The sequence below is a fragment of the Erpetoichthys calabaricus genome, chromosome 16 (genome assembly GCF_900747795.2).
Source record: "Erpetoichthys calabaricus chromosome 16, fErpCal1.3, whole genome shotgun sequence".
NCBI lineage: Eukaryota > Metazoa > Chordata > Cladistia > Polypteriformes > Polypteridae > Erpetoichthys > Erpetoichthys calabaricus.
Window position 1 is genome coordinate 66,931,480 of NC_041409.2, and position 14,665 is coordinate 66,946,144.

Genomic DNA, 14,665 nt, shown 5'->3' on the forward strand with positions numbered 1-14,665 from the left:
AACTTGTTGCATCTTTCCCAAGAAGACTCATGGCTGTGTTAGCTCAAAAGGGTGCTTCTACTAAATACTGAGCAAAGGGTCTGAATACTTAGGACCATGTGATATTTCTGTTTTTCTTTTTTAATAAATCTGCAACAATTTCAAAAATTCTTTTTTTTGTCTGTCAATATGGGGTGCTGTGTGTACATTAATGAGGGAAAAAATTAATTTAAATGATTTTAGCAAATGGCTGCAATATGACAAAGAGTGAAAAATTGAAGGGGGTCTGAATACTTTCCGTACCCACTGTATATATATATATATACACACTGTATAATATACATACACACACACACTGTATATATACAACATATATGTACAAGGGATAAATTGAAAAAGTAAAGTGTCCCGCGAATAATATAGACTTAATAAAAGCTTAACTTTTTTTCAAACTGTACAGGTACTTTAGCATTGATTTTAATCATGAAACTACTGGCACAGGCATTTGCTTCTGTTCATCTTTGTCACCCTGGTCCAACTCACACTGCAACTCTGAAGAGACTTCAGTAAAGAGATGATCCCAGTCCCAGCAAACATCTTCCTGCATAAGCACAGAAATAAAAGACAGATTTTTAGCAACCAAAAGCTTGTCAGGTGAGAGACTAGAAAGAACATCCTCCATACTGGGCTCAGACAAACAACATCTGCAGCAAGACTCACCTCTCTGACCTCATGTTCTGGGGCCAATACTTTGGTGAGTAGTTTCAGGTCAATCTCTCCATCCTACTCAAAAGAGAAAAGGCAACACCATAGTAGAAATGGACTTGCTGTGCATTTTTGGATAATTAAATCAGTTGTTTTTACTTCTTGCAATCACAAAATAGATTAACAAAGATTTCATTTTCTAATACACAACCAATAGAAATAAAGTTCACCTTACTTTGTAAAGCTGCTACTTAAATAAACAGAATTAAAAACAGAAAGACTACTTTTATTTTAAACTCTTGCACCTAGCTTTTTAAGATATGAATTTGGAATCAAAGAAAAGTAAATGTGTGTGCCGATGACTAGAATAGCAAACCATACAAATGGACTAGTGGGTTATTACTGCTTGAATGCTTCAGGCAAGGTGGCTCATCCTTGCAAATCCTAGATAGATGAAGAAATTGTCATTGTCCTGTTAGGAGAATGCTCCTCAATCAAAGGTTCATACTTCCATTTCTAATTGCCAATTCAGTTTTGAACGGTTGCTTTAAGTAATTTTTAGAAGTTGCTGACTTCACTCTGCTACGGTGTAAAACACTTGACAATTCAGAGGGCTGAGAGTCCATATAAATACAGCTGCCTTGGTTAAGTCATGATTATACTCCAGAGCTACCTATCCTCAATGGCACTACTGGGATGCTATAGTTGAAATGTTCTGTGTTAATAAGATTAAGTGAATAATGAAAATAGCTGAAAGACCTTGGCTGACCCTGCAGTAAACTGCAGCTGCAAATGTAAAATAATAACCTCAGCAAGAGGAAGGAAAAGCGTGGAGACAGAACATGATGCATGTTTCAAGTCTTTGCAAAGTTAATCAATTCCTGAGCTTCATTTGGAATTTTTTTCTCATATAGGCTTCATGCACAATATTAAAAGCGCACATAATTAATAACACACAAAACACAAAAAAGGCTGAAAAAGTTCTGAACCAGTGTGGATTTAAGAGTTAATACTGCAGTTTCAGTGATAAAGCGGAAAAGGTCAAATGTACATGTATTTGGGGTTGCAGTGCCTAATTACAGAAGTATGTTTGGCCAAAGCGGAACAAGGTATTGTCACAATTTTATCTTGCATTTTACAGTTAAGTAGGAACAAAATCTACATGGCATTTGTGGCATACATAAAAACAAAACAACAGAGGTGGATGATCTTTGTTCTATGCTTTATTTAAAACTATACTAATGGAGAATGCTACCAGAATTGGCTTTGTTTATCTGCATTATGGAAAGAGAAATGGATCTGTAAAATGGATTGGAGGACAGGTGTTTTTTTGGAACATCAAAAGCGGAATTTATATTTTATGATTTTTATAAAACCTTTTCATGCAAATGTCAACCCCATGGTCGAGATTAATATCTCATGCATTGTTTTTTATTTTTCATTGTAAAGAACACTACTATATATTCTAAAAATTAATTAAACCAAAAATTCTTCAAATTCTTTATGTTTGTAACTAGGGATGAGCGATACACCAAACATTTTCCAATAGCAACAATAAGAAGCTCTCAACAAACTAATTTTGCTCACATTGGCATGTTCAGTAAAAGCTCTCCCCTACTGTGTGTTTTCATGAACTGTACCTTTAAACAAAACAAAAAAAAACAAACTACAAAACCCAGTCCCAAACATGGTATCCAGTCACATGCTTCTACCTTGTCTAGCCCTTGCTCTTTATTCAAAACAAAAGCAGTGTGCTGGGCATGAGAAAAATATAAGTGGTTATGCTGAACCCCAGTCAGGCAGAGAAGAGTCAGGTCCAGATGAAGATGCGCTGGTATCTAAACAAAATGCAGCATTGATAATGTGGTTGTATTTTGAGTTGAATAAACAGAATATTGAACAAATAGAAGTCCAATGTAAACTCTGCCTTATTTCATCACAATAATGAATGTCATGGAATAGAAAAAGTGTGTGGCCAAATTAAAAAAAAAGAGCAAGAACCTGACAAGCAGCAAGCCAGCAGCTGATCGAGCAAAGAGGAGGGGAAAAAAAAAAACGGTATTTCTTTCCCATTGTATCACTGTTTAAGAGGGGGTTTAGGAGGAGCGACCGCATCTCCTTGGGGAGTGTTCAGCCCCCCTCTTCACAATGCGAGCAGTAGAGACTTGAAGTAGCGCAGCCCGGGGGGGGGTTGTCGAGCGAAGCGAGCAGGGAGGAAACCCCTAGTAAACATTAAACAAAATGATAAACATTATTCTGTCTGTACAGTAATCCCTCCTCCATCGCGGGGGTTGCGTTCCAGAGCCACCCGCGAAATAAGAAAATCCGCGAAGTAGAAACCATATGTTTATATGGTTATTTTTATATTGTCATGCTTGGGTCACAGATTTGCGCAGAAACACAGGAGGTTGTAGAGAGACAGGAACGTTATTCAAACACTGCAAACAAACATTTGTCTCTTTTTCAAAAGTTTAAACTGTGCTCCATGACAAGACAGAGATGACAGTTCCGTCTCACAATTAAAAGAATACAAACATATCTTCCTCTTCAAAGGAGTGAAGCAAACAAATCAATAGAGCTGTTTGGCTTTTAAGTATGTGAAGCACCGCGGCACAAAGCTGTTGAAGGCGGCAGCTCACACCCCCTCCGTCAGGAGCAGGGAGAGAGAGAGAGAGAGAGAGAGAGAGAGAGAGAGAGAGAGAGAGAGAGAGAGAGAGAGAGACAGAGAAAAAAGCTCAAAGGGCACGTATTAATTTAAGTATGCGAAGCACTGTGCAGCAAGTCGCTTCATGAAGCAGCTGCACACAGAAGGTAGCAACGTGAAGATAATCTTTCAGCATTTTTAGACGAGCGTCCGTATAGTCTAGGTGTGCGAACAGCCCCCCTGCTCACACCCCCTACGTCAGGATCAGAGAGAGTCAGCGCAAGAGAGAGAGAGAGAAAAGTAAGCTGGGTAGCTTCTCAGCCATCTGCCAATAGCGTCCCTTGTATGAAATCAACTGGGCAAACCAACTGAGGAAGCATGTACCAGAAATTAAAAGACCCATTGTCCGCAGAAACCCGCGAAGCAGCGAAAAATCCGTGATATATATTTAAATATGCTTACATATAAAATCCGCGATGGAGTGAAGCCGCGAAAGGCGAAACGCGATATAGCGAGGAATTACTGTATTTCCATGAGTTATGTTCTTAAATTATTTGTAAAACATATACTATAGTTGTTGTGTATGGAGCTTCAATACACATGATTAGATATCTAGGAGAAAAGACAGATAAATACTGATACAATAAAGTGGCATGTTGGAACCAGGGCTGTTTAAAAATATTGTTAATGAATCATTATAGATTGAAATGTGTAACACTATTGCAATGCAGTCATACTTGTGACTACAGTACAGTGATCCCTCGCTATATCGCGCTTCGCCTTTCGCGGCTTCACTCTATCGCGGATTTTATATGTAAGCATATTTAAATATATATCGCGGATTTTTTGCTGGTTCGCGGATTTCTGAGGACAATGGGTCTTTTAATTTCTGGTACATGCTTCCTCAGTTGGTTTGCCCAGTTGATTTCATACAAGGGACGCTATTGGCAGATGGCTGAGAAGCTACCCAACTTACTTTTCTTTCTCTCTCTCTTGCGCTGACTATCTTTGATCCTGACGTAGGGGGTGTGAGCAGGGGGGCTGTTCGCACACCTAGACGATATGGACGCTCGTCTAAAAATGCTGAAAGATTATCTTCACGTTGCTACCTTCTGTGTGCAGCTTTTAAGTATGCTGCACAGTGCTTCGCATACTTAAAAGCTCAAAGGGCACGTATTGATTTTTGACTTTGTTTTTCTCTCTCTCTCTGCTTCTGACGGAGGGGGTGTGAGCTGCCGCCTTCAACAGCTTTGTACCGGCGGTGCTTCGCATACTTAAGCCAAACAGCCCTATTGATTTGTTTGCTTTCCTCTCTGTTTCCTTTGAAGAGGAAGATATGTTTGCATTCTTTTAATTGTGAGACAGAACTGTCATCTCTGTCTTGTCATGGAGCACAGTTTAAACTTTTGAAAAAGAGACAAATGTTTGTTTGCAGTGTTTGAATAACGTTCCTGTCTCTCTACAACCTCCTGTGTTTCTTCGCAAATCTGTGACCCAAGCATGACAATATAAAAATAACCATATAAACATATGGTTTCTACTTCGCGGATTTTCTTATTTCGCGGGTGGCTCTGGAACGCAACCCCCGCGATGGAGGAGGGATTAGAACCCCCGCGAAATAAGAAAATCCGCGAAGTAGAAACCATATGTTTATATGGTTATTTTTATATTGTCATGCTTGGGTCACAGATTTGCACAGAAACACAGGAGGTTGTAGAGAGACAGAAACGTTATTCAAACACTGCAAACAAACATTTGTCTCTTTTTCAAAAGTTTAAACTGTGCTCCATGACAAGACAGAGATGACAGTTCCGCCTCACAATTAAAAGAATGCAAACACATCTTCCTCTTCAAAGGAGTGCGCATCAGGAGCAGTGACTGTCAGAGAGATAGAGAAAAGCAAACAAATCAATAGGGCTGTTTGGCTTTTAAGTATGCGAAGCACCGCGGCACAAAGCTGTTGAAGGCGGCAGCTCACACCCCCTCTGTCAGGAGCAGAGAAAGAGAGAGAGAGAGATAGAGAGAGACAGAGTTTGTTTTTCAATCAAAAATCAATACGTGCCCTTCGAGCTTTTAAGTATGCGAAACACCCTGCAGCATGTCGCTTCAGGAAGCAGCTGCACAGAAGGTAGCAACGTGAAGATAATCTTTCAGCATTTTTAGACGAGCGTCCGTATCGTCTAGGTGTGCGAACAGCCCCCCTGCTCAATCCCCCTACGTTAGGATCAGAGAAAGTCAGCGCAAGAGAGAGAGAGAAAAGTAAGTTGGGTAGCTTCTCAGCCATCTGCCAAAAGCGTCCCTTGTATGAAATCAACTGGGCAAACCAACTGAGGAAACATGTACCAGAAATTAAAAGACCCATTGTCCGCAGAAATCCGCGAACCAGCAAAAAATCCGCGATATATATTTAGATATGCTTACATATAAAATCCGCGATGGAGTGAAGCCGCGAAAGGCGAAGCGCGATATAGCGAGGGATTACTGTATATCTTGTTGCTTTGAACTTTGTCAGTTTTGATCACAGAGATTTAAACAGTCAAAAATGAGTAAAAAGACAGAATCAACAGAAACAAAAGTTTAAAATCAATGACATTTTGTTGTTCCCTTTGTATTTAGAGGAGTATTTTGCACCTCAACAGAAAATATACCAAGTGCATGATTGTGGAAATACCCATCCCTAATTGCCTTCTCATTCTTCATGTGGGATAGAAGAGACAGCATTACATTAATACAAGACTAGCTGTGTCCAGATGAATTTAATCCCATCCTTCTTACCAACGTCTGAAACGCTGAGTGCTTCATTAGGTCATTGTCCAGATCCCGATAAGTCATCACCCGATTCACCTGAATGCTGAAACAAACACAGAAAAAGTACATAAGAACTGATACTAGAGGGACAGAAGAGACTGTGGACAAACAATGAGGAGGCACTAGATCCAGATGAGGTCTCTTCCTAATCCTTGTTGATATGCCATCCATACAAATGAATTTATTAGAATCAGAGAGACCAAAGGCATTGACTCCAGCAGGCACTTCTCAGTCTTGCATGTAATGAAAAACATGTTGAAGCTAGAGGAGTTTGTTCATTTGTGGCAACTGATTTTTAGTAGCATTCAAAAGAAACTTCAAGCAACCTCCCCTCAAAGAAAATACTAAGCAGGACACTTCATAGTGTTCTCTGCCCATATGGTGCGAGAGGATAGGAGGGGACAGATTTTCAGTCACAAGAATCACCCCTAGAGCCAAACATGAGGGTAGCAAAAGTGTTGGGAAAGCTGGTCTTTAAAGAGTGTTGTGAAAGGATATATTCAAGCACCATCCCCTGTCTCAGATGTAAATAGTAAGTTACAAGTACAAAGTCACCACAGTAGTAGCCCTGAAGTATACAAGTGGGGCTTATAATGTGACTACAGCATATTATAGCTTTAATGAGAAAGGTACAAAGTCCCAGGGGCCATAGTCAGGTCAGGTTAACATGATGGTCACCATACTGTAGAATTCCATGTCAAATCATCACACCTTCAAACCTCATAATCACAGATTTTAAAAATACTTGGCATGCTGATTTGGTCATATGAATAACCCACGGAACTAAAATTGCATGCGTCTTGGATTAATATTAAGAGAGATTTAAGCTAACAAAATTTGAACTTATTTGGGTGGCGGGGTGGGGGATGACTTTGACTAACTACATCTCCCAAAGTATAAGTTGCACACAAATTGTCTTCATATTATTTTAATGCATAACTACTATGCTATCCCCAAAATAAGAATTACCATGTTATGAGTGAGTATAATATTAAAAACTGAATAGCGAAAAAAACTAATTTTAAAATTGGTCAATATTTTACTAAAGCTAGCTTATAATGTCAAGAACATCTCCAAAAAATTTGGTCTTTGGTTTTTGAGTTGTTGCTGAACTATCATTACTTTAAAGTGGCATTATATGGTTTAATATCACTAATGGGCCTTTTTCATACCAACCATATTGACATGAAATAGTATGGCATGCACAGGTATAAGTAATGGCATTAATTAGGGTTCCTGTTATACTACACTGAAATTGAACAGAAACTTCATTAATGTCATTAGTGAAACCTGTGCTTGCCATACTGTTTCATGTCAAAATGGCTGCTGTGAAAAGGTCCCATTCCAATGTGGCTAATAAATGCTAATGCTCCGCCCTGCATTAATCAAAGGGGAGCAAGGTGTGCAAATTGGTCAGGTGTAATTAATCAATAGCAGATGATGTCAATTACCTGGTGGAGATAAAAACATTGTCTTTGCTGCAGCAGCATACATTTTCATAATGTCTTTGGTAAAGAAGTTGTTTAGACTCAATCAGAAATCTTATTGTGACCCTTTCAAATGTCATCTTGAGAAGATAACCCATGCTTTAAGAGATGTGCCTTCGACAGCAATACAGGATCACCCAAGTCTCAATTTAAGGTCAGCGCCTCTGCACAAACTGCTGTGTGAGACTATCAAAACTCACACCAGAGAACAAACAGATCTGTCAGTCTGATTCTTCCAGTAGTGACATAGCAGACCCTCCTGATCCTGAACATATGGCTGGTCCCTCAAAATCTGGAGATGGACATACGTGGCTAGGATGTATTGAAAAAACTATGCACAGCACTGTAGAGTTGAGACTGAAATTTTTACATCCTCATGGACAATCTACATACTACTCATTCCCATACCTATCTGTTACACTCATCATGGATCATCAGGATGTGCTTTTAGTAGGTGAACCTGTGACAGCAACAGGACAGACATACACAATTTCAAGCTAAGACACAACTGTTGCATCAAAGGCTCTGATGGAGTATAAATTGAGAGTGTATCCATTGTTTATGTTCTTACATTCCCACCTTACCATTCAAACAGTACAGCTTGTACATAACTTATTTATGATTCCAGCAAAGTTGAATTTCTTTTCTCGCTCTAGTGGTCGAAGAGTCCATCTAGTTTCAGTTTAGTTTTTGTGTTAGTTTTTCAGGTTTATGAGGAAAGGTTTGATCCGTATTTTCTGAAAACATACCATGAGAGAGTGCATGATCTCAAAAATTATTTACTTAATTCAAGGCCCATTTTAGTAGGCCAGTGTCTCTCATTGTAAGGAATTGTGTTTCTGACGCACACTTCAGATAAGTAACGATAGCTCAGCAGTGAAAACCAAAGATCAAATTTTCTGGAGATGTTCATAGCTTTAGTAAAAAGCTGACCAATTTTAAAATATAGGATTTTTCACTATTCAATTTTTAATATTATACCCATTCATAACATGGTAAATTTTCATTTTGGTAGTAGAATAGCATTTATGCAAAATAGAGAGTTGTAGAAGAGATTTAAAACAATAATAAAACTATTTCTGTGCAACTTATACTTAGTGAGATATAGTCAGTCAACGTCATAATCCAAACTCCCCCCCAATTAATTCAAAATTTGTTAGCTTAAATCTCCCTTAATAATGACACGTGCAATTTTAGTTCCCTGGGTTACTCATATGACTAAATCACCCTGTCAAGTTTTGTTAAATCTGTGACAATGAGGTACAAGAGTGTGATGATTTCACATGGAATTAATCTCAGCCTGTAGTTTAAATTGCCTATTCATGTCAAGAACAAACAAATAGGAAGTTTACTGGGAGGTAAGTTGAAGAAACTGTCGATTTATAGTTACCAAGTCCTTGGTAGCACGGCATTTGTGGGACAACCATGCATGCATGTTAAGGTCATAATTGTCATGTGTACAGTGAAATTGTTCCTGGCATATCTGATCATTTTGAGTTTATTTACTGCTTTGTGTTTCTCTTAGTGTTCACAGTATAAATGGTCTAATTCAGGGGTCCCCAACCCCCGGTCCGCGGCCCACTACCGGGCCGCAGCCGTCTGACAGCCGGGCCGCGAGAGAACTGCTGGCAACGGAGACTCACTCAGACTTTTCAGAACGCTAGGCGGGCGGGGCTTTGCAATGGCACAGAGAGAGGAGAGAGACTATGAGGGGCCAAACAGGGCATACATCATATGTTTCTGTGTGTAATCTATTGGTAAGAGACCGAGGTGAGAGAGTATTACAACAAAGTATTTTTATGGTCCCGACAGTTTCCCCATATGACACGAGTCTATAGAAATCGCGTTACTACGAAGTAGGCTACATTCAGCAGATACTTTCATTACAACGAAGTGACTTTGAAATGCTTGAACAATCATCCACAGAGCAGTTAGATCTGTGGTCGCAGCTCAGTTGTGCACGTTTGCACAACGATCCCCAAACAGAAACATTGTAAAAAAAGTCTCTTTCTTCGAACTTTCCTCGTACTGTTTTTTTTTTTTTTGCTGTTTTTGTTTTCTGTGGTTTTCGGTGATACCTTTTGCTTATTGCTTGCCAACATTTGAAAAACATCCATTGGAATTTAACTCATTGTCACCCTCCTATAGAAACGGCAGACACGAAAAAAAGATAGCAGTGTTAATGTTTGTGATGTGCAATCTGTTGGAATGGCAAATGCAAAGCATGTCTTTGTTATATGCAAAAAAAAGAAAAAAATCTCGGGTTGCAAATGTATGCGAACTGCTTAATAACAGAAATATTATGTAAATTGTGTATAAAAGTGCCCCCCCCCCCCGACCCACCCACCAGTCCGTGGAAAAATTTGCATCTAATAAAGTGGTCCTTGCTGTCAAAAAGGCTGGGGACCACTGGTCTAATTAACGAAAGAAACAGACAGTCAGCCTTGAAGATCAGAAGAGGAAAACAAATACATCCTATTTATCCCATTCAGATTCAGGCACCTAATCTCTGTGAGAAATCAAACATTAAGAATCACACATCCAGTAAAACAACTGGTTACCTGGGAGGTGCTGCAACCTGCATGGTCAGGTCCTCTTCTTGAACGTCCTCTAAGTCGGGAATCACTGGAATGTCTGATAAAAATACAACATGGCAAAGACGACGTTTTAGACAATAACTATCCATGAGACACCATTTAAGCAACAGTTATACTCAGAGAATCTGGCTGGAATCCCATAATATCTAATATTAAGATCTACCTACCCACTGAGTAAAGCAACCTAACCCAATCATGCAGCACAAAGTAGGGAAAAGCCCTGAATGGAGTGAGTGCCAGGCCATAGTATGACACACATGTACATTAAACTTCTCTTATTTATTTGTTTAAAAAATAATTCTAATTACTCTTCATTAAATGTGTAAAAGTGTGGTAGAGACACGTTTTTGATTTTCACCCAAAACTGAAAACATAAAACTGACCCTGAATGTGAAACATACTCACAATTTCAAGCCTAAGTAGAACTACAGACAAAACAGAATGCACCATACATTGTCACATTAAGAATGCATAGTTCAGATGAAGCACACCTGAAAACAGATTCCTGATATAAGTCTAAAATAATTTCATTTTATTGAGACAGATTAAGATGAGATTTACAGTCATATGACAAAGTTTGGGAATACCTCTCAGCCTGCATAATAATTAACTGTACTTTCAACAAAAAAGAGAACAGTGGTATGTCTTTCATTTCCTAGGAACATCTGAGTACTAGGGTGTTTTCCGAACAAAGATTTTTAGTGAAGCAGTATTTAGTTGTATGAAATTAAGTCAAATGTGAAAAACTGGCTGTGCAAAAATTTGGAAACCCTTGTAATTTTGCTGATTTGAATGCATGTAACTGCTCAGTTCTGATGACTTGCAACACCGAATTGGTTGGATTAGCTCATTAAGCCTTGAACTCATACGGAGGTGTGTCCAATCATGAGAAAAGGTATTTAAGGTGGTCAATTGCAAATTGTGCTTCCCTTTGACTCTCCTCTAAAGAGTGACAGCATGGGATCCTCAAAGCAACTCTCAAAAGATCTGAAATCAAAGACTGTTCAGTATCATGATTTAGGGGAAGGCTACAAAAAGCTATCTCAGAGGTTTAAACCGTCAGTTTCAACTGTAAGAAATGTAATCAGGAAATGGAAGGCCACAGGCACAGTTGCTGTCAAACCAGGTCTGGCAGGCCAAGAAAAATACAGGAGTGGCATATGTGCAGGATTGTAAGAATGGTTACAGACAACCCACAGATCACCTCCAAAGACCTGCAAGAACATCTTGCTGCAGATGGTGTATCTGTACATCGTTCTACAATTCAGCGCAATTTGCACAAAGACCATCTGTATGGCAGGGTGATGAGAAAGAAGCCCTTTCTGCACTCACACCACAAACAGAGTCGCTTGTTGTATGCAAATGCTCATTTAGAGAAGCCAGATTAATTTTGGAACAAAGTGCTTTGGACTGATGAGACAAAAATTGAGTTATTTGGTCAGAACAAAAAGTGCTTTGCATGGCGGAAGAAGAACATCGCATTCCAAGAAAAACACCTGCTACCTACTTTTCAAATTTGGTGGAGGTTCCATCATGCTGTGGGGCTGTGTGACTAGTTCAGGGACTGGGGCCCTGGTTAAAGTCAAGGGTCAGATGAATTCAACCCAATATCAACAAATTCTTAAGGATTCAAGCATCAGTCACAAAGCTAAAGTTACACAGATGTTGGATATTCCAACAAGACAATGACCCAAAATACAGTTCGAAATCTACAAAGGCATTCATGCAGAGGGAAAAGTACAATGTTCTGGAATGGCCATCACAGTCCCCTGACTTGAATATCATCGAAAATCTATGGGATGATTTGAAGCAGGCTGTCCATGCTCGGCAGCCATCAAATTTAACTGATTTTGTATGGAAGAATGGTCAAAAATACCTACATCCCGAATCCAGACACTCATCAAAGGCTATAGGAGGCGTCTAGAGGCTGTTATATTTGCAAAAGGAGTATTCAGTAAGTATTGATGTAATATCTCTGTTGGGGTGCCCAAATTTATGCACCAGTCTAATTTTGTTATGATGCATATTGCATACTTTGTTAATCCAATAAACTTAATGTCACTGCTGAAATACTACTGTTTCCATAAGGCATGTCATATATTACAAGGAAGTTGCTACTTTGAAAGCTCAGCCAATGATAAACAAAAATCCAAAGAATTAAGAGGGGTTCCCAAACTTTCTCATATGACTATATGTTTTGCGCTGTTTGAAACCAAAGTATTCTAAAATGTACTAAAACTAAGAATTGCATTGTTAGCATCTGATCTTCTGTTTAACAAACAAAGCGCTCTGGATACCTGGTACTGAGTGTATTGACACATCAGGTGCAGAGAAAGCATAAAAAACCCAAAACAGATTCACTAAAATTAGTCAGCAACGTATACAGGAAGAGCATGGAATAGCAAAGGGAGAGTCAGGGGCAGCCCCTCCATATACAGTAGATGGACAAGGCAATCACCTAAAATGGTACTTCAACCAGGATGGCAAAATGTTTAGAGATGACACTCTCCAAATATACCACTTTAAACTATTATGTAAACAATTACGAACTTGATGGCAGAGCATGTCATTTTGCTAAGCCTTCTCTGTTACTTTGTAGAACAGCCAACACAGTCCCAGCTAAGGACACCCACTTCCACATCTATGGCACTAGCAGCAGTTCACATCAGCAGAGTCAGACATTACCATATGTCAGCAAAGTGCAGAATAGAAATATAAAAAAAAAACAAAAAATATACCAGAAAGGCTCATTGAACTTATGACCTGTTCAGCCATTAAGGTCTGGCTTACACACTTCAGGAAGCTAAACGTAATTAATAAAATAAAAATACTTAATAATGTCATGATGTATTTATTATGTTTATGTATGCTGCCAGTCTGGTTTGCCCAAAACTTTTCTCATAGACATCCACTCTTTGTCTGTCAACATGCAATGAGAGAGACGGTGCATCACTGTGCAGGATTTGTGTATCAAACTGTCATTAAGGTCTTGGGCTCAAGATTTCCACTATGTATATTATATAGCCTAAATATGACTGTTGAAAAGCATGAAAGCCATAGCGCTATAGCATTTACTCTGTGTGTGTATAAGGACACGTTGGACTGTACACAGATTTTGTATGTGATTGCGTAATAGTTATGAAGCTGAAAATTAGAAGGGGAGCTATAAAACTGAATTGTCTAGAGTGGCAGCATAGCTTACACCAAAGCTGGGGAGAGTCGTTTAATAAGCGAGAGTCTGTTTCACAGAGATGTGAATCACATTCTACCAAAGCCAATATACAAAACAAACTCAAAGTGAAGATTCTTCGCTGGGTTGACACAAACTATATCCTGTCTCTTTATTATTTCCCTGCGTAGACTAGTCTTCATTGCTTTTTAGAATCTTTAGGCAGTGCATACCACACTCTTATTACATCATGGACAATGCTCACAAAAATAATAACGAAAACTCAATGAAAATATCCAAAATATTCTGTACAAAACTGAAGAACAAGAAGCAGAATGCCCCAAAACAAATCCTAGCTAGGGAGAACAGGAAGGGAAATGCAGATAGTCATCTTTTAAATAAAAAAAGTCATTAATAGACTACTGGGGTGCTGACAGCAATTGACTGATGTGCTGCATGGTGTTATTAGCCAAATGGTTATAAAAATAATTGTAAAAAGAATAATAAAAATTTCAATATTCTGATTTAGGAAGACCAAGTCACTCCATCTCTAGTTTTGGGGGAATTCTCAGGTACTCCCAAGGGACTCTGTTTGGCAGAGCTCCTATTAAAGGAGTTCTCACTACATGCTTGAATGTTGAACCTCAGTTTGTTTAGAAAAATAAACATGAGACTCAATTCTTGAGAAAGATTTAAGAGTTTTGAGGTCAATGAGCGCCTGGTGGTTGAGCCACCTACTTAGCCCATTTGGACTCAGCTGAAAGAAACTGTGGGGAGTTGTCAAACTGGTTTTCTACCCACAAGGTAAAAGAAAAGGATGGGAGTTGTGATGGGAGTCCGGTGAGTGGTGTGGCTGAACTAGAATAAGATATAATAATCACCAGGTATCACTTCATAACATTTGAAACCATAACTCCTCCCAGGGTATTCCTCATGCATATAATACAATAAAGCTAAGTTTGAATCCAAAGTGTCAAAGGATGGCAAACTTAGATGATATTATGTAAATTGCCCTATTAATACACTATTAAGTAGTATTTGCACAGAACAGCAAACTACTTTGTTCTTGTCTTATTAAAGTCATTTTCATCCTTAAAACATAAAGCTATGTTGCCAATAAACTGTTGGCACCAGTCAGTATCCTTTGATACTGGCAACCAACCAATGTTGGCATACATTTATACCAGACAGCTTTCTTTCATTCCAGATTGAGAAATGACAAAGAGCTATGTAAGTGTGTTTGCAACTGTGAATGCAATTAAACCAAACACTTCCT

The 14,665-nt window shown here is 38.9% G+C and overlaps 1 protein-coding gene across 1 annotated transcript in view; it reads right to left on the reverse strand.

The window, feature by feature from the left end:
• Nucleotides 1-292: 292 nt before the first annotated feature.
• The window catches only part of LOC114666900 (intraflagellar transport protein 43 homolog A), a 120,465-nt gene continuing 106,092 nt past the window's right edge, over nt 293-14,665 (reverse strand). The window contains exons 6-9 of the mRNA XM_028821941.2: nt 10,185-10,257; nt 6,104-6,179; nt 700-762; nt 293-580 (exon numbers count right to left, since the gene is read on the reverse strand). Coding sequence (XP_028677774.1) covers nt 461-580; nt 700-762; nt 6,104-6,179; nt 10,185-10,257 — 332 coding nt within the window. The 3' untranslated portion in view covers nt 293-460. The remainder of the gene's footprint in view (nt 581-699; nt 763-6,103; nt 6,180-10,184; nt 10,258-14,665) is intronic.